We start from the raw sequence: 27423 nt of genomic DNA, 5'->3' as shown, positions 1-27423 counted from the left end.
AACAGCATACAAGTTTTGAACAATATGAGGGTGAGTAAATAGTGTCAGACTTCAATTTTCTTGGTGAATTATGCCTTTACAGGAGAAAGTATTTCAAAATTGAACAAATGACCCGTCATCTTTTGTGCTTGAGAGATGCGAGGCAAGAATCACCATTACACCTCAAGAGTGGTGGTGAAGTGTTGCACTAGGGAATGACAGCACAAGCTCACCTGTTTATCTGAAAGCGCTCAGCACATCACAGCAAAAGCCACATGGTGCAAGACAAGGCCTATTTTTAGATCCAGCACAAAACAAAACTATCTTGCCATAAATACTCCCAGGATAATCATGCTGTGTACATGCACAGAGGAACTGCCGAACAATGATTCCTCAAACAATGGGCCCATATAAACTGAACACTATGAAGGACAGATCCTGTTCATTCACAATAATGAGGACAAGAGCTCTCTGCAACAAAGAATGCACAGTTGTCCCCCCTCTCACTCAGTCTCTTCCTCTATTCCAGTAAATGGCTCTCCAGTTGAAAAGACTAGTGCAGTATTACAAGACAACAGACAATCTGATGAATACAAGTGTCAAAAAGGGAAATTCATTTACCACATAGCCTACAATTAACCAAATGTGTCAACGATAGGGATGGGAATCGTAATGAATTTAAAGGGTTAGTTCACCTAAAAACCTGTCATCATTAACTCACCCTCAAGTGGTTCCAAACCTATTTTGAAGAATGTTGGAAAGCAAACAGATCACAGTAGCCACTGACTGCCACAGTATTTGTTTTCCATACTATGGAAGTCAATGACTACCGTCAACTGTTTGGTTACAGACATTCTTCAAAACATCTTCTTTTGTGTTCAAAGAAAGTCATACAGGTTAAGAACAACTTGAGGGTGAGTAAATGACAGAATTTCAATGTTTTGGATCAACTATGCCTTTAACAATTCCCATTCGGCTTTTTAATAGCCTATGAATGATTATTTTAGCCACTTTAAGGAAGAAATCTCTGGTAAAGAATGCAATTCTGGTGCCGAATTATGAGATGATTTCAATAATGGATACATAAGAAAAACAATTATTGCAAAATGTCTGTTCACACACTTTTTAAAGGCAGCTTAAATGCAATCCAATAACGGTTTATACTAAACAACTAAAATAAATTAATAATTACTATACTATATTTAAAAAATATATATATTAAAAGATACAATATTATATTATACAAAACAAACCACAAAAAAACTAAACTAAATATAACGTCTCATTCATTCACATATTTTTTTTTAAATAAAATACTACTGACAGAACTCAAATAAAGTCACTTTAATAAAGTGTTTCAGTGCCTCCAAATTTGACAAATCAGAACAAAAAAGGGATGGCATTACAAAACGTTTATGCCTCTATTTACAACAGTTCTATCAAACTTCAGTAAAGAGTTTTAGAGTTTGCTGAAATCCTCAATAAAATGGTAAAAAAAGAAAGATTACAGACAGAATTTCAACAATTCACACGCTCTATTACCACAATAAGATACATAACTGCTTTTCAAATGTTATTCAGTCAAGACATGAGTATGTGTTTATGTGTTCTGATTTTTATCTTACAGAACCCTTATGTCACAGATTACGATTCAAATGTTTGAGGTCGGTGAAATGTTTCTGAAAGAAGCATCAGTCTCACCAAGGCTCCATTTATTTGATCAAAAACAAAGCAAAACAGTAATATTGTGAAATATTATTGCCAATGAAATATGTAAAATGTAATTTGTTCCTGTTATGGCAAAGCTGAACTTTTGGCATCATTCCCCCAGTCTTCTCTTCTCTTTGTACAAGCATGCACAAGCATGAAAATCACACACGCCCAACAGCTTAAAGGTACTTATTAAGAGTTTATGCAACACAAAACAGACTCAAGACACTTAATTGCCCAATCAGAATGAAATTATATGTTCTTCTTTTTATATTTATATAATTCCGAATCATCTTTTGTCAACTACAGTCAACAATAACAGTGACAATAGCAAAAGTGTTAAGATTGTATGAGTTAGCAATGTGATGCAATGCAACCATACGGTGAGAAATGAAAAAGATTTTTCGCACTTAATCAGACAATCAGTAATCTCTGTCCATCCTTTCCCTCTTTCTCTCTCTTTGCTTTGAGTCATTTTTGGGCTGTGTGCAGGACGCATCCAGACCTGTGACTCCTCCCTCTGAATAACATCTACCTGATGCACCACAGCTACCTGTGGTTGCCACAACAGAGTGGGCAGAACAGAAATCATCAGACTGCTCACATCCTCCATATCTGATGACATTTTCCCACCAGAAGCATCCACGGCTTCTTAACAGATAAACACATCCACTTCCTAATAACTTAGTCCATTACTTAAAGGGTTAGTTCACCCAAAAATGGAAATTATGTCATTAATGACTCACCCTCATGTCGTTCCAAGCCCGTAAGACCTCCGTTCATCTTCGGAACACAGTTTAAGATATTTTAGATTTAGTCCGAGAGCTTTCTGTTCCTCCATTGAAAGTCAATGTAAAGTCAATAGTGAGCCTACGTGTGTCGTACAACACAGACGCACTGCGCAAAAACACTATGTGAAATAGCTCGAGGCCTAGAGAGAAGGAAATGAATAGTGAAATAAAGTCGTTATTTTTGTTTACTTTTTGCGCACAAAAAGTATTCTCGTCGCTTTATAAACTTAAGATTGAGCCACTGATGTCACATGGACTACTTTGATGTCTTTATTGCCTTTCTGGACATGGACAGTATGCCGTCCATTGACTTTCAATGGAGGAACAGAAAGCTCTCAGACTAAATCTAAAATATCTTAAACTGTGTTCCGAAGATGAACGGAGGTCTTACGGGCTTGGAACGACATGAGGGTGAGTCATTAATGACATAATTTTCATTTTTGGGTGAACTAACCCTTTAATTTTACTTTACCCTCCAAAGAATACGATTAAATAAATAAGGGAAATTATGAAAATGAAATATAATCATTTAATGAAAAGGTTTGTGATATATACATTACGGTTCCTGTTTGAGGTCAGTAAGGTTTTTTTTAAAAGAAATTAATACTTATATTTAGCAAGCCCAATTTAAGACACAAGCGGAGCAGCATCACATCTGGAATATTAGGCTGCTGTCACTTTAAGTATGGATCTAATATACTTCTACACTCGTGCGCTTTATTTCTCAATGCTCAACGCAGGCAAAGGATAAACTTTCATGGCGACGCAGCACTGGCCCGATTGAGACGATGACAGTTCCATCAATTGTCCCAAGTGTCGTTCCTGCTGGCACCGGGCAGTCTGTATCGTCAAGCCTTGCAATATTCTGTACAGGTTTCATTTTGTTTTGGAAAGAACTTAATCATTTTAACCAGAGAAAAATGTTGGATTATGCAGAACAGACATTATACAACTCAGTGCCTTCACGTAGTTAATTAATCAAAACCATTGTTACCTTTTTCATGCTATAGCCGATGGTTTTTAATTGATACAATAAAAACTAAGAGACTAACTTATGCAAACGTTGACGAGTCGTTCCAGCCGAGTCACTCAATAGGAAGAGATGCTTTTTGTCCCCATAATGGTGTAATAAACTCAGTTTCTGGGTAACTAATCAACCATTCTGTTGACCCATCACATTGAAACGCTGTTTCTAAAAGCATAACAATTAGAGTTGTTCCGATTCCGATACCAGTATCGGAAATGCCGCCGATACCAATCAAAATGCTGGCATCGGTATCGGCGAGTACTTGTACCCATGTACCGATCCGATACCATTTTTTTAAACAATAACATTACCTAGTTAAGCACGCTAGCTTTGCTTAACGCGGCCAACGGAGATCAATTCTTCTTCGCTGCTCTAAACAGTGGTTGCTTGTGGCAACGCAGGAAGTTGTGCTGTTGCCACAAGCAACCACTGTTTAGAGCACCGAAGAAGAAATTAAAACACGCGCTGGCAGTATGTCCGCTGTTTAGCTGTATTTCAGACTGGACAAACCAGCCATTAAAACGGTGACATGTCTCATATGCCATACTCTAATTTCGAGGCACAAGAAGAAGCAACTTCAACATGAGTAACTTAATAAAGCATTTGAAGACGCGTCACCCCGCAGAACACGACGGTTACATAAACGCAAGGGCGCCAGAATCAACAATCTCTGGAAGCTTCATTCAAACAAAGAGAAAAGTTTTCAAAAGACAGCCAACGAGTGATACATTTATCCAACAAAATTATCGAGTTTTTTATTCTGGATGACCAGCCGCTGTTCAGTCATCGAAAACAACGGATTTCGCCGCTTAATTGAACATTTGGAGCCCCGGTACAGTTTGTCTGGTCGCAAATACATCTCTGAAACAGCGTTCCCTATTCAAGACAGTGCGTAAACACATTTTGTAATCTAAATCATGTAAACTAAATCATGATTTTGTAATCTAAATCATGTAAACTAAAAGATGTGGAAACAACAAGCTTTACTACCGACATCTTTAGTTGAGGTTTATTTATACTCTATTACTCAAGTCTCGTATTTCACTACATTGTGGCTGCACTTATTTTTTATTTTTATTTTTTTACTTATGTATTTCAAAATCAAATGCCTTTATTTAGCAAAATTGTTTCTGGACTCCAAGTTATAAAGAGATTATTTTTTCTTGTATTTTTCATAGAGTTATATAACTAAATAAAACTAAAATACCTTTTTTTTCAGTTTATAGGATTAGATGTGTGGCTGCATTGAAAGTTCTTTTTCACTTAAGAAAAATAAATAATATATTGCTGTGAAATGTATGTCAGATAATAAAAATACTCTAGTTCACTGTATGTATTTGTTCATGTTTTATTAAGGGATTGGTCTGAAGCACACCATAAAATAATTATATCAATTCATACAGGGCTAGTATGAATTGCAGCTGTATAGATACACACCCAGGTATCGGATCAGTACTCGGTATCGGCCGATACCCTGAGTCCAGGTATCGGAATCGGTATCGGGGAGGGAAAAAGGGTATCGGAACATCTCTAATAACAATTCCACAAATCTCCATTAACTCTTTCCCTGCCATTGACAGAATTTTTTGGGCTTTCACTGTTATTCGGCAGGGGGCGCTATAACACATCTTCTGAAAGAGTACAGAATCTCCATATCAAAACACATGCGAAGAAGAAGCAGAAACAAGCGATAGCATATGTAAGCAGATGCATATGCGAAATAACGCGATCATCAACATTGAACCGCATATAAATCAAAAATGACTAATGTTAGCCTATTGAATGAAATGTCGACCCAGGAAGTGGTATAGGCGTAAAGGTGCAAGCTTTGGGGGTGTTGATGGAAGTGATCTACTCCATTTATGTTTTGATCATCGTTCTGAATACGTTCTGCGATTGCGTTTTTTGTTTTGTTTTTTTTAAGTCCAACTGAAATCAAAATTTACCCTATTTACTTTGTTAGCGCATATTACTAGTCTTGTGGTGAAAAATGAATCCGTGCAAGTTAATACACAGAAAAAAATTGTTTGCTGTCGTAATCTTTAATCAAAGTCTGAAAAGTTACTTCCGGTCTGGAATGGCGTTCCTTCCCTGATGATGTAGGTTTGACGGCTTGGGATGGGAAACGCTTAACCACTCCCCTCAAACCGCTAGTCTGTAATGAGCAGAGATGGAGAGGAGGAGCGCTAGAGTAAAACCCTGCCCTCTGTTCAATATTCCGTTTCACTGGGAAATACGTCACAGCACTGGAGAAAAGTCGTTTGCAACTTCCGGTTCACGCAGACTTTAAATGAAAGTCGCATGCTCAGATATTCATACATCAAAATATTATGGGGGCCATGAAACTGGCTGGCAACTTTTTTCAAAAAGGCTGGCAGGGAAAGAGTTAAGTATACAAGCACTGCACCTCTTTGTCCTAAAAGGTCCTAAAAGAGCCTGCTTAACCCAAGAAACAACTACAGGGCCTGCATTTCATTTGGAGGCGAGAACGGTATTTGAAGACATTTTGATGAAGGCTTTAAGAGACATTCTCAAAGGAAATTAACAACCATGGTGGTTAAGACAACCACGTCTCCAGATGAGGCTGAACGCATTAGCCCGGTCTCAGAGATAAGACAGCATAAGCCTTCGGTATTTAATGAGCCTGGTGGGCCAGACACATTACGAATGGAGATGGATGGATTGAGTCAGACAAGTGGTCTTGCGAACAGGAAGTGTTGGCAGGCTGTGGAGGACCTGTCTGAACATGCATCATGACCTCAATAGCGCCAATGAGGAGTCGTCGTCCATTTAACTACAGTGGTTGTTGCGTGTCGACACCCCTTCTAGTAAAGATATGTCACAAACAGATCATAACATGCTTGATTCAAGCATTCATTATCAATAGAAAATGAGATGTACTACAGCTCAAGGGTGTGACTAAAGTGTTATCTAACGCAGTGAATGCATTAGTGAAACGGAACAATCTGTTTCAGAAAGTGAAGGTGACGCCTCAAATAAATAAAAACACCAAAACACTCACAACGTAAAACGCACAAAGGCTGGGAAAGGGAAGGGCAATGACACATAAACTAAGCAGATGCTAGGATACGTCTGATGATAATGCAGATATCCTGGCTTTAACCCTAATCTCCCCTCTGTCCCATCTGATTTCACTACTGAATTGTGGGATTATTCACTCAGCGTTCCAAGACATATCATAACGCTCAGACAGGCCATTCTTTGCGGATGGGATTCAACTGGGATTCATTAGAACTACTTTGATGTGTATATGACCAAAAATGAAAGGCCAAACAGGGTTTTTATTGGGTCTTTTATTTTATTTTAGTGTTTTTTTAACCATACGTAGTCATAAACACATGCAAAGTTGCATTACAGAACTGCTAATAAAGGCAAAGACACAATCATTTTTGGGTGAAAAAAATCTAAATAAATAAAACAAACAATAAATATTATAAACTTTGCATTGAGCCAAATGCATTCTCTGATCTGCAGAGAAAGGCAACAGAGAAAGAGTTGAACTGAAAAAGTCCAATATCTCCATCACTGCCCCAACATAGAAGAATTACTCCAGTGTGTCATCTAATCCAGACCTTAATAAGGACGCAATGAGAGGATGGGACCGGATAAGGCTGTTAAAATGAAGCAGGATTAGCAGATGTCTAGGAGAGCACAGGCACCCGCTATCTCACCAATGAGACAAAGATGAGTATCCAATTCACAAGTGTGTTACCAACTAGACATGAAAAAAAATATACATATACAATCAACGTTGATACTTTGAGCCTAGTGAAAACTAATTGCGGTGTTCTATTGACCTCTAGTGGTGCAACAACCAAATCGAACCGTGGGCCAAGAGAGTCCCATCAGGTCTTCACAATGAGACAGAGAGAAGTTTGAGACTTCTTTATAAAACTTCTCCTCAGCTGTTTTGCTTCAAATCTATCTCACATATCAAAAAAATGGATTGCTTAATCTAATTTAGCCCTTAATTCCTATCCTCTTACATCCTGGGAATCTCACACGTGTCAGTGCTGTCTACTCAATCCTTTAGAACAAACTGATGATAGAGATATTTATGTAACGTAGCCTAATTACTAACTCAATTACAGCAGCATTATGCTTGCTTACCAGAAACAATTAGCCTAGAGCTCCGAAACCATAACTTCACCAAATCATCTACGATATTCTCTCATATTTCTTAAACGGACAGTTCTGACTCTCGATTTTGCTTGGATGAGTCTTATTTGAAGCTGCTGCCAAATGCCAACATTATATCATTAAGTTAACACATGTGCACAAAATCACTCTATCGGACAGCCTCATGGCTTTTCGCTTTCCCAAACCTTGGAAATGCATGATACATAACAACAACAAACAAACAAAAAGGAAACTTTCGAGAGTTCGTCTGTCCATGTTATCTTCTAATCGTGTGCCAACTAAAGCTCCGCACTGTTCTGAGCTCTGAAAATCAATCGTTTCGGGTACTTTGGACTGCATTAAGTTCAGGGCAGCACTTTGCACCACCCTACTGAAATAATAAAAGCCTGCTGGTAAAGGACAGAGTTGATAAATAAATAAAAAGAGTGTGGAACTGGCCCCGTGACCTTAGAGCGGCGACGGGCTGACTCATTGGTTGACTGCAGGGGACGGGAGGACGCAGACGGGACGACTCTTTAACCCCCTCCGTGTGACGGCGTGGTCAAATTAAGCGCAGTTCATCACGGTCGTATCTGATGGAATTCCACTAGTTAATGAAAGAGATGAATATTCTCCTGGATCTGACCGAATTCTGCTTTGAGCATTAGATGAGTCACCTGTCGATGTCCTGATTGCACTATGGGCAGAAAAGCTTTGGGAAATGGAGTAGTCCACTATTCTCTTGTGTAGTCATCAGACTCTGAGTGATGATGACCGCACTGCAGAGTTTCAAAATGAAACCGTGAAGAAGCTTCCTGTTGATGTTGTATAAGAGAATGTTAATGACAGTACTATAGTGCACCCTCCAGGTATTTACTCTTCCCCGCCATTGACTGGATTTTTCCGTCATTTATGGCAATCCAGCAATCCATGTTTTCCACCTATACAGTAGGGGGCGCTATTACGCATCTTCTGAAAGAGTATAGAATCTCTGGATCCAAAAATAAGTGAAGAAGCAGAAACAATAGATAGAAGCATTGCTTCCAATGCTTCAATAATAAATGTTTCCTGACCATCAAATCAGCATATTAGAATGATTTCTGAAGGATCATGTGACACTGAAGACTGGAGTAATGATGCTGAAAATTCAGCTTTACCCTCACAGGAATAACTTACATTTCAAAATGTGTTAAAATAGAAAACAAATACATTATTTAAGGTTAAATGTAATGTTTGCAAACTTTTGACAGGTACTGTACACAGGGCTCCAGACTAACTTTTTTTATTAGGAGCGCTGTAGCCCCTGACTTAAAATTTTAGGAGCACAAGCAGAAAATTTAGGGGCGCACCTTAAATCATCTTACAATGCAATTATTCACATTTTCCCCCAAAATAACTGTATTACTGACAAATGCTTTGATAATAAATAGCCTTAACGTACAGAAAGTATGGTGCAGTTTTATTTTAAGATCACAGGCTCCAGACTAACATTTGAGGGCAGCGGCACTAAGTTCTACAGAAAGTATTTGGTAGCACTGTGGGATGACAAAGCACTGAGCTTAATTTGAGGTGTATAGATAAAGTTAACTTTAATTATTATCATTCATAATGTCTTAATAATTCAAAAGCAAAATGAGTGACAAAATAGATATTAGGGAGTGAAAATAGCCAATAAGCGTCCTCTGCAGCTATGTTTACAATAGTAATTTAATATTTGTTTCTTTTCTTTTTTTAAATAAGTGTGAGTTTTCCTAGTTCTTGAAACTTTTAGTTTTATTAATAGGGACAATCTTTAAAGGATGAACAAAAAATGTTTTGGTCAACACATTAAAAATAACATTTAAATATGATATTATAGTTTTGAAGTGCTGGAAAAAGATGTGTAGGCTACTGTTATAAACACAATATACCATAGTTACAGTAAGTGGTGTTACTACATTAAATCCATGGTGAATGTTGATGATATGTGGACCTAAAGCCTTCTATAACTTGTTCGTTCATGGCACATGTTTCTCCTGGTTTCCACGTCAGCGCTGTTTGATCTGATATGGTTTATAACAGAGAATTCTGCGTCAAATCTGAATGTTTCTCACTGGATCTCGCAGCAATGTTATTAATTCTGTCGCGAACTCAATGGATTTCTTCACTGGATCTCCACGATGTAACTGTTTCGCGTGATCGCGATCGGCCCGCGACTGGCGAGAGAAGCTCTGCGCTGTCTATTTATTATTGGTTCGAACTATTAAACGGTCTATGAAGTAGAAATGAGTAGCGCAGCGCAGTTTTTTTCATTTTATTTAATAACATGTCACGGAATACTCTGCTTGAGGCTGAGATGCGTTTTGTGTTTAAACTGCGAAGTGCCTGCAAACTTCTATTTCCCCGCAGTTCTGGGGTAGCGACTGCAACATTCGCAGCTCATGGAGTTCGTCACCTTACTTACAGTACCTCAACCAGCTGAATTTTCGTAGCCAGTCTTCCCGAAAATAGTGGGTTCAGGCCTTTATCATCATCCGACCGACTGTGTCTGTCCCATAGACTGTAAAAAAATAGGTCTGTCCGTGACATTGATATTTGTCTCCGTCTCCTTCCCACAGACGTTTAACTTACGCGCGCTCGCTTATCTCTAGGACCCTCCCCCTCCACACATTAGCCAGTTACAGTGGCCATTCCCTATTCTTCTCACACTCATTGGCCTGCTACACATTCCGGATTCTTTGACGCGCCCCTTCCACGTTTAACGTAAAAAAAAAAAAAATTACTGGTCGCACATGTGCGACTGGATGTAAAATTCAGTCGCACATTCTCAAATTTTGGTCGCAAAATGCGACCATTTGGTCGCAGTCTGGAGCCCTGGTACAGTACCTTTAATAATTAAAAATTATTAGGCAATAATAAGGTCTCATTTGTTAACATCAGTTAATGCAAGGCCATATGATTGGAGATCAGAAATAGATGTTCTAGCCTCCAGTGTTTGATATAAGGTGTGTCTGATGAAATTTATCATGGCAGCTAGTCACCACTGGTATGACAGTCAGGCCTGTAACCATACAATTATTATCCAGATTATTCAGATGACTTTCAGCCACTGCTATACATCTGGCTATAAGGGATGAGAGTAAAAATAACTCATCTGCAACCCTCACATGTCAGTGTTTCCAGCCGAAGGGTTCAGTGTCAAGATGTGACAAGCTCCTCTTTGGCATTGATCAACCCACCCTGGAGAACAGACCAACGCTGGGCACGAGCCTCCAAGGAGACCCAACGCAGCTCATGGGAAATGGATAACAGACATCACTGTTCATCTAACACCATCCAAATAGAGCTAAAGATAATGTCTCAAGGGTTGGGAATCGAGAATCGTACGAAAGTCTCGTATGCGTTTTCTTAAGCTTGAATGTACAAATACACACAAAGTTATGTTAAAATATGTCACAGTCAGTTTTGTCTTAGGTGAACGTAAACAGTTGAGAAAGAAAACGCATGTGTAACAGTTAGGGATGAATTTTCAGCCACCGGTTTTCGGATTTGGGACAAAAAGGTTTTGGAGGGCCGAAATCAAGGATCAGGGATGCAATGATAAGGACATTTTCCCACCGGCTAATCGATAAATGCTTGATATAAGTGTTTTTACCATACTGGAATCGAAACTGGGAATCTAAAAGAATCAGAATCGGAAACGCTCAAATTTAAACGATAGATCCCCAACCCTATTCTCGACTCTCTTGAAGAGCAAACCACACATCTAATGAAATCCCAACCAATGTGTCACAGTCACAATAAACAACACCTGATTATGAGATTCAAGAAATGATTAATCTGTGTGACACACAAACAGTATTATGATAAAATATGTGCTTTGTGTTACTGCCTGAAACAAATGAGTCAGTGAAATCGAGCGAGTGAAATCCGAGAAAGCAGTGGCTTCCCCGGCAGCTTTCCCACCAGCAAGTGCTTCATAAGAGACAATAAATGCCAGCCCTATCAAATAACATTCATCGCATTTCTACAGTTAGGATAGTATGGTGTCTGAACTTCCCCTTCTCAGTTGAAAAAAACACAATCCTCAACATCAAATGCCAAATTTACACAGTTAAGGTGGCAGTGGCACAGAAGCGCTTCTGAAGTGGCATTTATACAGACTGTGTAATGTTGCTCAGAGATAGCATAAATGCAATTGTAAGAGAGTATACTTTTATACTAGGGTGTGTAAGGTGGGTCAGAGCAGGCAGAAGTCAGTCTGGCTGTAATGCAGCATTATGCCTTTGCGCAGAGTTTTGAGCAGGCATGGAGCAGCCTTAAATCGGCAACCGTGTTTACACGCAATATAAATATTCTGTGAATAAGAAGCAGAATCTGCTCATATGACATATTTCTGCAGGAATATCTCAATAGCTGTGGAGAATATAAACAAGTTTTACAAGAAAATAAATAAAGTTTTAACCAGAACATGAATCCTAAAAAGATGATGCATTGAAACATTGTCAGTAACACCGATACATCTCAAAAGCATGTTTTGGGTCATTATGTGACAGTAAACAAACTTGTCATTTACCTGATGCTTTTATCCAATCAGATCCTCACAATACTCACTTCAGTGACACTCCACCTGGAATGGTGGATCGACAACAACACTTCATATTCTTCAAAGAAATGTTCTAATGGAAGATGACCAGACACTGACCATGCTTAACCACTTACAAAACACATGTTGAACTCACAAACTGCTCAGACAATTATGCTCTGCTGTGTGTGTAGATAGAATCAAAAAGTTTAAAAGGGTACATTTTAGGGTGATTTGCTTCAGCAGTCTAACATGTCCATGTCAATGTTCAAAACATGGTTACTACGAAGTGTTTGGACGCATTCATGGTGTTAAGATAACGCTGTCTACATAGGCAACACACTAGGTTTTGCAACACAGCCCGAGTCATGGAGTATTTCCGCTTATCCCAACGGGTCTATCTAGCCTATCTCAACTTCTCCACGGAGAGCAGCTCCGCATTTTACCGACAATGATTTGCATGTTGCCAGTGACTCAAAGGGAGAACCCTGCGAAGTGACCAGCTGAATGGGCTCATACCTGAGTGCAGGGTGAAAACATTGATCCCTGGATCCGGCATGATGTTCGCTGCAGCGGCGGCAGTTCTGCCCGGTGGCGTCCCGGTGATGTTGCTGTCTCGGGGTCTCCTCCCGGAGCTGCTGGCCCGGTTCGACCTGCCCTGCTGCTGTTGCCCCTGCGGTGGGGTCTGAATCCCTGCGGAAGCCCCTTCTCCCACGCGGCCTACCTGTTGTCCCATCCTGCGAGTGTTCTGGGTGGGAAAATAACACAGATCTGTGGAAAGACCCGCCGTCCGTTTGGACCGCTCACATCCCACAACGAACGAACGAACCGCGGGACGACGGCCTGTTCTTCAAGGGATGATTGTCTTCCCTTTCTTGGTCACCCCTCCTCCTCCTCTTCCTTCTCCTCTACCGGACCGGACCGAGCTCTGTTAGCTTAGCTTAGCAATCTCTGTGTGTGAGTGTGTGTGTGTGTGTATGGGAGAGAGAGCGAGAGAACCCACCCAACACCTAACACCTAACAACACACTGTCTAATCGTTCGATTCTACTAAACCGGATAAGCGGCTCTGTTAAACGGGAATGTAGGATTCTCCTGCCCCCCAGCACCGTTTCTCTTAAAACGAACCCGTCTGGGGTCGTTCCGTTCTGCTCCAGCCGCTGCGCGCCCCCTCCGCCGCCGCCATCTTTACCGCAGGATCAGTGGCGTGCGCTGCACGAGCCAATGACGGAGAGCGCGCAGCACATCATCATCGCAGTGATGCAAAACATCTCTCTTTTAATCTATGAATATTAATATTGACATAAGCGTAACCAATATTTGTTCATTCACAATGTACAGTGACTACCATGTTACCGATAATACATGAATAATGTAAACAGCAGGCCTACAGTATAAAAATAAAAAAAGGTTTTATGAAAGTGTCTTATTAACACAACATAAAGAAAATTATACTACTTCACTTAGGCTATATCAACATCATATTTTATTATAATATGAAATGCTCTAATAATAGGCTACGTTTTGCTCTTAATGCCAGACACTTATCAAAATATAAAATAAAATATTGATTTGGAGCTTTTTTAATAATATTGCTAATTGTATAATGTTTTTTTCTCTCTTGTATCTCTTTAAAACATCATTATTTCATTTCAACGTTCTAAATAATTTTCTCCTGTAAATCCAAAACATCTGTGTGTGTGATATTATATAGTTTATTATTTATTTTTAAAGAAGTCTCTTATGCTCACCACCTCTGCATTTATTTTCTGCATTAAAAATACAGAGAAAACAGTAATATTGTGAATTTCTTTCTGTGATGGAGAAGCTGAATTTTCATCACCCATTCACTGTCTTCTTCAATGTCACATGATCCTTCAGAAATCATTCTAATACGCTGATTTATTTATACACACACACTAATAATCTTTCATTTCTTCAACAATCTCACCTGTAAAACATATATTTTAATTCACTATTAATTTTATGTAGTCAAGTCACATGAAACATACCTATTAGACCCAATACAGCATGGCTCAATATATGGCTCAATACGCATCATAATACATACAAGCAAACTACACTTAAGTAAGTGAAACTGTTTATTTGTCCATTACAGATCATGCTGGGACAGGCTACACACTGAACATTTCACAAAATAAATTATGATGAATATTAGTTTAAAAATATGGCATCGGTTTTAATTATTACAAAACATTGATCACTTGTTTGTTATGATAATTACATTCATCAACTATTCTGGAAATTACAAATCATTTACATGGCAGGTGTCAAAAAGAAAAAAATTCTGAAATGCCTGTGCAGACATACAGTAGTCCTAAGATTCAACTCTCCACCCCCACCTGCTGGTCATAACAGTTATTGCAGATACATTTTAAATAACAATTTACTCAATAATAGAGACACTTCATTTTTTGCACTGATAAATGACATTCAAAATGTCTTAGAGGAGTTTTTAAAATAAATCCTGGTAGTGCACCCAACAATAATTTATAACTAATAAAGGGATTGTGCTTGAAATAACAATATATAACGTTGGTAATAACACAATGATCACATGAGTGCAGCCAGCTGCAACACCTCAACACTTACGATACCCTATTTCGTGATAAACAAGTCCGAAATCATAGGTTTGTAATCAGTATCCAATTAATTCAGCAAGTCAAAATATCCAGTTGAACTTTTAAAAACAGTAACTAAAGTAAATAAAATTGGCAGAATGGAGAATTTCCCCATTTTAATTTGAGTAATTTTACTTTAAACTCTTAGGCCCGGTTTCACAGACAGATCTTAGATTAAGCCAGGATTAGGCCTTAGTTCAACTACGGCATTTACGTAGCTTTTAAACGTGCCTTAGAAAAAACATTACTGATGTGCATCTTGAGACAGAACAATGGCACTGACATATTTGAAGAAATTTCAGTTAAAACAGCTCAAACATTCATTTTAGTCTGGAACTAGCTTAGGCCTTGTCTGTGAAACCGTGGGTATGAGTGAAATGTGAGAAGTAAACAATTGTGTTTCACAGCAATATGGCACATAAATTAAATCCACTGAGGTTTTAGCATTCACAACCCCGCTTGTAAACATTCTAGAATTTGAGGTCCAGGAAAAACTGGTCAAAATGTCCAGTACTGGAATAACACCACAATATCTAAGAAATGGCAGTACACAAAACACATTTATAATCGGATCTCAACTTTATGACATCATAAAGGCTTCTAAAAATAGAATCTCTTTAGCCAGATCAGACATAACCTAATATAGATTGTCAAAAGTCGCTTAGAAATTTGAAAGGAAATATTTGTAATGCACATTATAAATATTCTACATTCTGTTACAAATGTTAATCATAAATATTAAGATCTCAACAAATAAAATATTCAAGGCCTCTTTGTAAAACATTGTCTTCGTGAATATAGAGTAAGATTTTCACTTTTCACTTCGTTTGGTCATAGTGCAATACCTATAGAATGCTAAAGTCCTGTGATTTCCCTCCAGTATGAATGGCATGTGGCAGCTGGAGGTGTGGCTTAGTGAGCGTCCACAGCAGTGTTAGTCTGTGGATTACAAGTCCAAGATCGAGGCTTCAGCAAGTCTATGAAAGAGGGCTGAGGAAACAAAAAGGAAACCACCGATATATGAATAAATCCACATTAAACTACATTCACAGATGAATATATACACCAGGCCTGGGCCAGCACTCTGTTTACCTCTTCAACGGAGCAGTAGCGCTGAGCGTACCACTCCTGAGAGTACAGGCAGATGAGAACCCCCTGTCCCAAGAACAGCATAGTCCACATGATCACGTTCCAGATCGGCCCTTTTCTTCGGTCATGAAGAACGAAGTTAAACACCACTAAGAGAAATTTGAGTGGATTACATATATTAAGGCTCCGTCATGTTAATCAGCCACGGAAAAACAGAGTCATTGTAACTGAAGCTAAGCTAAAACCAATTTCTAGGTGGTGATCTGGCATCCCAGCCTGGCCAAGCTGGTTAAATTGGTCTGTCTGGATGGTTTTTGGTAGAACAGCTGCTGACCAAATAAACACCAGCTTGGTCAGCTGTAAGACCAGCTTAAACCTGCTAAGACTCTAAGTTTTTCAGCAGGGATATTTACCAAGCTTATGTAGTAAATGAGGTTCTTACTTCCAAAGCACATGAAGAGGCAGAACAGGACGGGGTAGAAGAAGCCAAAGCAGATGGCCAGAACATACTCGTGCACCACAGCAGACACAGTAAACACAACAAACATGGCCGCCGCACGGAATCGCTTCTGTGTCATCTGTAGAAGTGGATGATCAAACTTGGTTTGGCTTGATTCAAATTAGAATGAATGGCTCCATTCAAATCAGACAAAAACAGATTAAAAAAAAAAATACAGTTCAACACAAGGCCACCAAAGGGGTCCAAGCTGAAACATTTGCGTGACTTTTCCAGTCGTTTGTGATTACCACAATTATATATTAAAAAATTATAAAAAAAAATTACATATTTACTTATGTTATAGTAATTTAGAAGTAATTCATTAATTGAGTAATAATAAAAAAAAAAATTATATGTGTGTATGACTTACCCACAAGAAGTCCCTGTACACATAATAATAAAGCCAATCGTGTACTACAACATTCCATGTGCGGTAATAGTTAGCAAATGAAGTGGAGTTCCACCAGTCCTAGAGAAAAAGCACATTATTCAAAGAACAAAACGCACAATAGGAACACAAAAAATATGAAATGCTAAACTAAGCAGATCTGATCATGTGGAACATCTAAAAATAACTCTACCACAAAGTCTATAAGGTACAAGGGTCTATATTTGTGAAATTAAACACTTTCTCGAGTCTGTTGGTGCTGTCTGTTACCTTATAAAACATTCTGTCTCCAAATCGTAGCATTTCAGCAAATGCGTTAAGCCAGCAATGCAGAAAGGCAAAGAACGCCAAGAAAAGCACCAGCACTCCTACGTATAAGGGACAATATCATCACACAAAATGCATTTGTGCACGTTTTTACTACATTTGTGACCCACTGTGTACTCTTTATTACAATTCTTTTCTCAACATTTTATCAGTATAAAGGAATGAGAAGATACATTGGCCCTGCTGACATGATACCTGGCAGTATAGAGTTGAAGACACACAACACCATGGCCCTCAGGTCAAAGAGCTGCATACTGATACTGCGGAACTGAGGGATACACAGCCGCACAAATATGTAATACGCATAAAACAAACTCCCCAGCACCTGGAACGACACAGAAAAACATTACATTCAAATAAATGTTTATAAAAATCACATCACACACATGCACTCTTTCAAAGAACCCACCTGTGAAAACTTTGTAGCCACATAACCCCACCGAATACAAGGATTTCTACAGAGACAAAGCAACATAAGTGCTCAGAGCAAACAGAAAATCAAAACTGACAAAAAGTACTCTCTTAAAGGTAGGATTTTTGTAAAAAACTTTTTTTCAAATTTGTTTAAACTGTCTTTATATACCAATACATAATTAAAATGTAAGTGCTCTGAAAAAGAGAGTATAAAAATCGAGTGACTGTAGACCTTTTTATTTCATTATTTCCATTCGGGACGAAACAATTGATTGGTTTGGGCGACTGTCACTCACTCTCGCAACCATGGCTACCACCACTGTTGCTACAAGATCTTCCCATATGCGCGCGCGCGCGTTTGATTTGAGGAGTGCAAGAGAGGCGCGGAACCTACGAAGAGTAAAATTATGGCAGAGAAAGAGCATTCAAAATTCAAAGCACCTGCATATGCATTTAGCGAAGGCAAACAAGGCAAAAACTACTTCCTCAGACCCTGGTTGCCCGCACTCTTGAACGACCTCCTCTGCTTCGCCCTCGACCCCGGACCTGTCCTCGAACCGACGATGCGGTACTTGTCACCGGATTGTAACGTTAGTCCTCATCAGAGTCAACAATGTTTTCATCATGGAAACTCTTACATGCAAAACACCGTATATGTTATGAATCTTACACGAAATTCACCTTCATCACAGTGTAACTGATGGTAATGGAAAAACGTGTATAAATGCAACCTGTTTTTAGCTTTGCCTTATAAATATAGCTCGTTACCGAATCAAACTAAATATATTTTAAACTTTACCAGTATCGATATGCTAGCTTGATAGTGAGTACTAAAAGCCATCTTATTTGTTTATATTTATAGTGGTAAATTTAGGTATTTTATTACCGTACATGTGATTCTGACATGATGTAGGGCTGGGCGATATGGACCAAAAGTCATATCCCGATATATTTAGGCTGAATATCGATATACGATATATATCCCGATATTTTTTCCGTAAAGTGAGAGCAAATGTTCAGTCAAAGTCAAAGCCAAATATGACATGTTAAAAGTAGTTGTAAACGTTATAATTTACCTATATATATATATATATATATATATATACACACACACATATATATATATATATATATATATATATATATATATATATATGTATATATATATATATATATATATATATATATATATATATATACACATTTTTCCCCTTTACTTAACATGAATTGTAAGAATATGACTAATAGTAAGGACCAGTACTAATAAATAAACATTAGGCCTATGCTGAAGATATCAAATAGCAGTCCCAAACTAGTTTTTGTTAATACAATGTTGGTATGAGCCACTACAGTCATTTAAAAATATAAAAAATAACACAAAGAAAAAATAGTGGCATTTTGGGGTTAAAATGGAAACGACAGTTACCATGGTGAATACACAATATTAACAATAACTGTTAATGAAACATGGAAACTGCTCCTGGTGAATAGAATGAAAATCATACCTGCATTACTTTTATTTAGTGTAATTTACAACGTAACGGCGTTGCATGCTCGTAGTTTCTTTTGCACTTGATCAGTGAGGCGATACAGCGCGCGCCGCCACATTTGCGCGTGGAATTGAGTGTGCGCTCCGAGCACAGGATAACGGCTGACAGGACAAGAAAATCCGCTTTTCTGAGGTGAAAGACTTTATTTCAGCGTACACTTATGTCACTGCCTGGTAGTTCCTATTGTGCTGGGTTTTCTGAAGTAGTCATGATTCGCCTCTCGTAACATGCTCTAAACACGCACGCAGAGTGGAAAAGGAGGAGCGGAGGCGCGGGGAGCAGAGCGCAAATTTGAACTATATCGATATATGCGATATGGTCTAATTTCATATCGCATTTAAAAATATATCGATATAGTTTTTATATCGATATATCGCCCAGCCCTAACATGATGTCACTGCATGCACGGCGCTCGTTCCTCTCCACTCGTCTCAGGTAAATAAATGCGTCTTCCAGCTGAGCCTGAGCGTTTGGCGTCACGCGTTCATGTGTTTTGGGGGCGTGGCTTTGGAAGGAGCTCAGAAGGGAGGGGGTGGAGTGAATGGAAATAATGAGCTGTGTTTACAACAGTCGTGAGAGGTCTACAGACACTCGATTTTTATACTCTCTTTTTCAGAGTACTTACATTTTAATTATGTATTGGTATATAAAGACAGTTTAAACAAAATTGGAGAAAATGTTTTTTTTTGTAGAAAAATCCTACCTACCCTGCCTTTAATATATATTGAGACCATAATATATATATATATATATATATATATATATATATATATATATATATATATATATATATATAAAAATTTTAAACTCATTTTTAAATAAATGTATTCATTATTTACATAAATACAATTTTAATTAATTAGCATTTATATATGTTATGAATTTTTAAATTAGAATTATATATAAAAAAAAAATCTTCCTTTAAACCAATAGCAGTCAGTCTTACCGTGGATAATTATCTCTGTATATTAGGGTGGGTGCAAAGAGAAAGTAAATGTACTGGGTGAACTGAGGTACAGCAACTGAACCTGAAAAATAAATCAAAAAGATGACGACAAAATAAACCAGAAGTTTTTTTTTTTATGTCAACCAGCATCTAAGTGAAGATCTTACTCGTTTTGTTTCGTTCTAAGGATCGTACTCTTGGCACATTTTCCCTGATGAAAGAGTGAGTTTTCATCATCAGCCGCACCTGTTTACAACAAAAACCAAAGCAACGACTAGATTCAGCAGTAAAAGAAAAACAAATCTTACATTCAAAATCTACCTTCATACATGATTAGATTTCTACCTAGCAACACATTCAAAAAACACACGAAGGCAGAAAATAGAGCAATGGAGTGATATAAAAAGAATCCCGTTGCTATGGTTACGGAGTACCTGTTCTAGAATAAGTATGAAGCATGAAGCAGGGGGAAGGCCGTTCTTCAGCACCACATATGTGGGCATGAAACCCAAACACAGCCCCTGGTACAGCAGCAAGAGAGAACCAGCCAGCGCTGTCCATAAGGCCCGACAGTTTGATGTGGGGTAGACGCCGGCCCAGACACTGAGCAGTACATATGGAACCACAAGAGAGGACAGGAACATACACATCCACGTGACAACCACTAGGGGGAACTGGCCAAATGCGTACACCAGCAGGTCAAACTCAAGCACCAGTCTAGAGAGAGCGCACGAAAGAAAGATTTTTACACTTTACACAAATTAGTGCATCTTCTTCTATTGTTTCACTTTACTGCAAAGATATATATATAAACAGACAGACAGATAGGAGTGAAAGAACAATAGATAGAGCGACAGAATGATAGATCGATAGATAGAGAGCAACTGAATGATAGAGCAACAGATAAAGCGACAGAACAACAGATCGAAAGAAAGATAAAGCAACTGAATGATATAGAGTGAGAGCACGATAGACAGAGCGACAGAATAATAAAACGATGAAACGACAGATAGAGAGCGACAGATATATAGACAGACAGAACAGATAGAACGACAGAACATTAGATCAATAGATAAAGCAACTGAATGATAGTGATAGCACGATAGACAAGAATGCGACAGAATGATAGATAGAGCAACAGATAGAGCGACAGAATGACATATAGATAGATAGAAGAATACATTAATAAAGGTTAAAAAGAATAAAAGTAATCCAAAAATAAATTCAGTATTAAATGTAATTAAAAATGAATTATATTTGTACATCTATCTATTGAATTGTATTTATTTTTAATAGGTTTGGGCCTCTATAAGCCAGGAGAAGTATCTGCTCAATATAGGAGACCTTGCAAACATTGTGCTTGTAAAGACAAAATATATCTTTTCATACCTTAGCAAAAACAAAAGCATTATGAATTTATGAAACTACACTTTTGGCAAGGTCAGAACTTGAACATTTCAAACAAGGTTGCCGTCTCAGAAAACTGAAGCAAACCGGATTCCAAAAGTGTTGATGAATAGTGAGTGTCCTAACCTGCCCTCGTCGATGAAGTCCACGACGAGTGTGCTGAAGATGAAGAGGATGAGGAGAGCGATGAACATGTGATAGATGGTGCGGATGTGGTTCACCTCAAAAAGATCACTGCAGAAAAATCATTTCATAAGCACTATTACTTCAAATATACATATTCAGTACAACCATGTGTTTCTGGTCACTTGAATGGCCACTGTTTTCCTGATTAAACACTAAATACATGAAATTGCATTGTGATATAATAAAAAAAGATTATTTAGGTCAGCTAATCAAATTACAGTCATATCTCATCTTTATCTCACCACAGACGGAAACAAATCTCAGATTTCACACATTTCAGTACAGGTTTCAGCAAGATCTCAGAGAAAATACACCCATGACTCACTCTAACAGGGATCGACGAATCACAAACTGCTTGCTTTGGGCTTGGGAAGATTGTGTATGCCTACAGGAGCAGAGAGGAGGATGAAAAGATAGACAAAGATGTGAGATAAAAGCACTATGCTGATGTGCCAAGAACATGCCATGGAAAACAAATCACAAATGCATTGAATTCATGAGAGTAAACGAGAACAATGAAGTGTACTAGCCAGCCATGGCACTCATTGCAATGCTGTTTATGTGTGATTTCAGTACCTGAGTTTGCTTTTCTCCTTATCTGAGAGAGACTGAAAGACTGTGCTCACATGGGAGGAACCCAGACTGGCAGACTCCTCTATCAGGCTGTCCATGAACTCATTCACTTGAGTGTCAAACTGCCTCATCAGGTCTGCTTTCAAATGCTGAAAAAACAGTGAAAACACAGAACAGCTAGTCTCTCATATATCCAAGGAGGGTCTTATGAACAACAGAAGGTTTGCAGAAGCTGAAAACATCACATCCACAAGATAACAGTTGGAGAATCTGGTCTCATGTGATACCTCAAGCTGTCACGGTCATTTTGTTTTAACTGTGGCTGATCTTAATGGAGACAAATGAAGGTCTTTGTATGTCTAAGACACTTTAAGAGATACTTAACTTGATCACACAGACAAAAAACAGGGAGACTGAACTGTTGACGCGATACATTGGAGGTCTGTGATTCGAATTAATTCTAAAGTTTAATCCTTTGGCTGTACTTAATCATTCCCACCGTGTTTCTGAATAACCTCACTGTCCTTGGCTGACAACCACATCCTTCCTTATTCTATCTACACTTCCTGTAACCTTTACAAGCAGTGGGAAACAGTCTAAAACAACAGTTGATCCTAATAAAGAAAACAAGTGATTATTTTGCTTAAAATCAATATTCAGTCTGAAAAATGTGCTGCCCATTTGTTAACTGATTATTTTTGTCTGAATCTTTTTAATTCAATCATTCAACAACACCTAAAAAAGCAATTCAGAAAATGATTAGAGAAACTGAAAACTTATTGTGTATTCAATTACAATACCATTTGATATTTTTGTGGGATTTAAACCTGTTGTCATGTGACTAGAAATTAATAAAACAGTATGTCAAGGTATATATTTGCGTACGTGCATGTATGCATGTATATATTTAAGAAATATTTGCATACGTATACTGTATATATTTATATATAATTTATATTATATATAAATATAATTTTTTTATATATAAATGACACATTTTTCTTAAATATATACAAGCATGTGTGTGTATTTATATATACCAATTTAATTATACACAGTACACACACATATATTATTTAAACACAAACTTTTATTTTGGATGCGATTAATCGCGATTAATCTTTTGACAGCCTTAATATATATATATATATATATATATATATATATATATATATATATATATATATATATATATATATATATATATATATATATATATATAAGTGATGATTATGATTCAAAAATACTTAAAAAATACTCATAAATATGTTAAAAAATATTTAAGATGTGTTAACTTATGTGCATTCAAGAAAAATATTTTATTACTTTACTTGATTGATGGGTATGGCTCTATTTCCAAAACATTCAAATGGTATAAACAATTTTCAGAAGTGCATTAAACCAAAAATATGATTTGGCATGTAAACATATTTAAATAGTTCATCCAGAACAAACATACTTATTTGTCACTGAACCACTAGCAGAAATACTCTACTAGACTTTTTAAAAATTAACTAGAGACTGTGCTTTATAGAGAGTAAAACTTCCTGCCTGACAAAGAGTTTGATAAAGAAGACCAAATATCTGGAGCTGCTAAACCAAATCACAAAAGCTCAGTCAGATTTACATAGATCAAAAGCACAAGAATAAGCCTTGCATTGCATTTAAATCACTAAAAGGATATAGTCAAAGCAAAGGTCACATTAGAACGTTTAGGATCTGATAATGTATGACGTAAAAGTTATTATCAGTATTATCTTATAGTCACTCTGCAACAATACAGTGATAAAGTACAAGATTCACACAGTTGCTCACAGTTTTGATATCTGACAAGATACAGTTCTGAAAGCCACTGATTCACTGGGATTGACATCTTACCTCCGCTTTCTTCTTTAGCTGTAGTTTTGCGCTGATAATGTGCTCCACTTCCACTGTTCCTGAAATGAGACATCAATATAGATCTCTCATGAGTGCCCACATTTACATACAGATGGACGCAGGTGATTCAGTGGCACTTGTGGGCACCGTAACCTGGTTACCATAAAGTAATCTTTAACTAATTTCACATCATGCAAACAGAAAACCTGCACCCGTTTGAGAGCAAACAGAAGAAACAGATGATTCCTACAACACTTTAAAAAAGATTCTACATAACCTATACAGACAGTGACATCACAAAATTGCTCGAAAAAGCACTGAAAACTATATAAATATGAAGCAGCTCAACTCTTTTCAACATTGATAATAATAAGAAATATTTCTTGAGCATTAAATCAGCATTATAATTAAAATGATTTCTGAAGGATTATGTGACACTGAAAAAGTAATGATGCTGAAAATTCAGCTTTGCATCACAAGAATAAATTACAGTTTAAAATATATTCACATAGAAAACAGCCATTTTAAATATTTCACAACATTACTGTTTTACGGTTTGTTTGATCAAATAAATGCAGCCCTGGTGAGCATAAGAGACTTCTTTCAAAAACCTTTAAAAATGTACTGACCCCAAACTTTTGTAAATACAAGCATAAATGTCCCCATTACATCTTCACATTATTAAAGATAAAAAAAAAAAGTATTTATAAAAAAAGTCACTTTAATTTAGGAAAAAGTTAAGTCATAAAGTATGACTTTACATTGGGATAGATGAATATGTGTGAAATAGCCAATGGACTATATGATAAAGAGATACATTTTAAGTTTTATGGCAAGAACAATTAAATAGGTAATGAATTAATAGTGAGTGTAAAACCTGATGACTTTCGACTGTTAAAAAAAAGCAGCAAAGTTTACCCCATTGAAAACACTTATTGTTCAACATTATTTTACCTTAAAAAAACGCTTATATAATAATTAATATAAAAAACTCAAATGCTACACTGTGAAGCATCTTATGAAATGTGTTACGCTGTATTTAACAGTGCGGTTGCACAATAAAACACTCCACTAGCATTTTCAGTGTCATCGTGTCAGAGTTAATGGGAATGACTGCATCATTGATAACAGTACTGGGCAGGACATGGCAATTTCTCAATCAGGTCACACGGCAAATCACATGGAAGTCTGGTCATTCGCAGAATTAAGCTTGATGATTTCACTAACGTAACATGAATGTGTAATGGCTATTGTTTCCCCATTTTGTTTTAACCCATATATGATTACACTGCTCAATAAAGACCTTCACTACGAGTACAGCAGTAAGAACAGGCTGAAAATTATAAGCAAATCATACCACAGCATATTTATAGCGATCATGGAGTTATATTATAACTGTAGGCTATAATTTCTTGCTATTATTGTAAAAGCCTTTCAGTTTTCACAAGCAGAATTTAATTAAGAACACACCCATTTTCTAGTACACAAAAAAATGTATTGATATTTTTTCTTTTCTGTGAACTGAACTAAGCAGATCAAGGGAAATAAATCTCTTGATAAATAATGTCAAAGATTGACAGTGTCATACAAATGATGGGTTGTACAAATTGTGCAAGCATGTAACGTAAATTGTTAGGAAACTAGGTGAAACATGTTGCAACTGATTCCAATGGGTCAGAGTTGAATGACCTACATTAGAACTAACAAAAGAGAAACTCTTTTGTCTCTTCGTAAGAATTTTAATGTGACTGTTTTGCCTCTGCTCAATTTGAATAGTCTACATTTGGAGGACCAGGTCAAAGGTTTTTGGTTAAGTGTTTAAGTGAGTCTCACCATTACTTGGGAAGGGCACCTCTCCTGTGGCTCTTTCGGCTCCTGTCCCATCCTTGTCTGATGACGGAACAACCTTATGGGACCCCCTACGATTGCGTGGGGTGCCAGCACCCTCATTCACCATCCTGATGCTGAAAACACAACACAAACCAGCAGCCTGAACAATGTGAATCTTATGAATTGTTTAACAGGTATATCATTGAAATCAATAGTAATAGTCAGATTAAAGGAGTAGTTCACTTTAAAATGAAAATTCTGTCATCGTATACTCATCCTCATGTTGTTTCAAACCTGTATGAATTTCTTTCTTCTGCTAAACAGAAAGGAAGATATTTAGAAGAATGTCAGTAACCAGACAGTTTCTGGTCTCATTGACTTCCATTGTAGGAAAAAATATATACTATGGAAGTCAATATGGGACCCAGAAACTGTCTGGTTACTTACATTCTTCTAAATATCTTCCTTTCTGTTCAGCAGAAGAGAGAAATTCATACAGGTTTGAAACAACATGAGGGTGAGTATATGATGACAGAATTTTCATTTTAAATTGAACTATTCCTTTAAGCCACAGATATTTGAATCACAGATCCCCATAAAATTCAATGACAAAAATTTGCTACTTATTGTCAGCAACGATGAAATAATTACTTGTCACGAAAGCAAAGTACTAGTGACTTAATTTAATACTAGTCTCCGATGGAACAGTACTAGCACATCTAATAATAATTAGTAGTATAGTCACTAATGGAATACTGAATTAAGCTGCATTCTACGCTAAATTAGATGGCTGTGTTGGTGCTCATTTAACTCACACTAAATACGAACGATACTCGATACAGTGATTGTAAACACAGAAGACATTCAATAGCCAGGTAATGTTTGATGTCTATTATATTGGCTCCGTTTTACGAAAGACGGAAAACAACCTTTAGATCACTTACTTGTGCTTTTTTCCCCCAAATACACACGTCCTTAATAATCAATTCGGCTTCTGAGGACAAACTCCGAGTGTTTGACTGAGATGAGTGTGACAGCAGAGCAGCATCAGGCCTGTCGAAATCATACTGAAACAACACTCGTTCTCTACCGGGGGCGGAGTCTGCACTTAAACGCCATCTGATTGGCTGAACTGTTTCGACTGTGTAAATTTATCTTAAACGTACAGTTACAATACCAATATGTTGCAGCGTTGCTGGTTATCTTACCTTTCTCAAATATGTAACGTGGGATAAATATATGAATCTTAAAACCCTTCAACAATATGCCTTGGTCATATTTCACCCCAAAAGAAAAAAAAAAAGTCTTAAAAGAAATTAAGCAAGTCGTTTATTAGCCAAGTCTGTGGAATAAGTAGGTGCAGTTTGGGACTGTTAAAAATTATAATTACTATGGGGTTTACTAATTTATAGTTCTATTTTGAGTTAATTATGTGTCTTTTGTTAAATTAAGGTGTTATATTTAATGTTCCCATTGTGGAGATT

General features: G+C 37.3%; 2 protein-coding genes across 3 annotated transcripts in view; both read right to left on the bottom strand.

The window, feature by feature from the left end:
* Positions 1-13464, bottom strand: part of abl2 (c-abl oncogene 2, non-receptor tyrosine kinase) — a 35427-nt gene extending 21963 nt beyond the window's left edge. Inside the window, exon 1 of the mRNA XM_081348249.1 lies at positions 12731-13464. Coding sequence (XP_081204375.1) covers positions 12731-12947 — 217 coding nt within the window. The 5' untranslated portion in view covers positions 12948-13464. The remainder of the gene's footprint in view (positions 1-12730) is intronic.
* A 719-nt stretch (positions 13465-14183) lies between these two features.
* soat1 (sterol O-acyltransferase 1) lies at positions 14184-27024 on the bottom strand. 2 transcript variants are annotated; one of them, XM_081348990.1, is made up of 16 exons: positions 26884-27024; positions 25943-26073; positions 24110-24168; positions 22235-22380; positions 21984-22043; positions 21599-21706; positions 20500-20782; positions 20233-20311; positions 20066-20147; positions 17565-17610; positions 17351-17480; positions 17099-17196; positions 16811-16909; positions 16384-16519; positions 15945-16090; positions 14184-15842 (listed from the first exon to the last, which is right to left on the bottom strand). In XM_081348990.1, exons 2-16 carry the CDS (start codon positions 26064-26066, stop codon positions 15765-15767), a joined length of 1674 nt encoding a protein of 557 aa, XP_081205116.1. In that variant the 5' UTR covers positions 26067-26073; positions 26884-27024; the 3' UTR covers positions 14184-15764. The 2 variants fall into 2 exon arrangements, with proteins under 2 accessions (XP_081205116.1, XP_081205117.1); XM_081348991.1 differs by having other exon boundaries at positions 25943-26099; positions 26884-27002.
* Between the last annotated feature and the right edge of the window lie 399 nt (positions 27025-27423).

This window comes from Scardinius erythrophthalmus (genome assembly GCF_964197995.2).
Source record: "Scardinius erythrophthalmus genome assembly, chromosome: 20".
Lineage (NCBI taxonomy): Eukaryota > Metazoa > Chordata > Actinopteri > Cypriniformes > Leuciscidae > Scardinius > Scardinius erythrophthalmus.
Note: the sequence above shows the minus strand (reverse complement) of the source record. Positions and strands in the feature narration are given on the sequence as shown.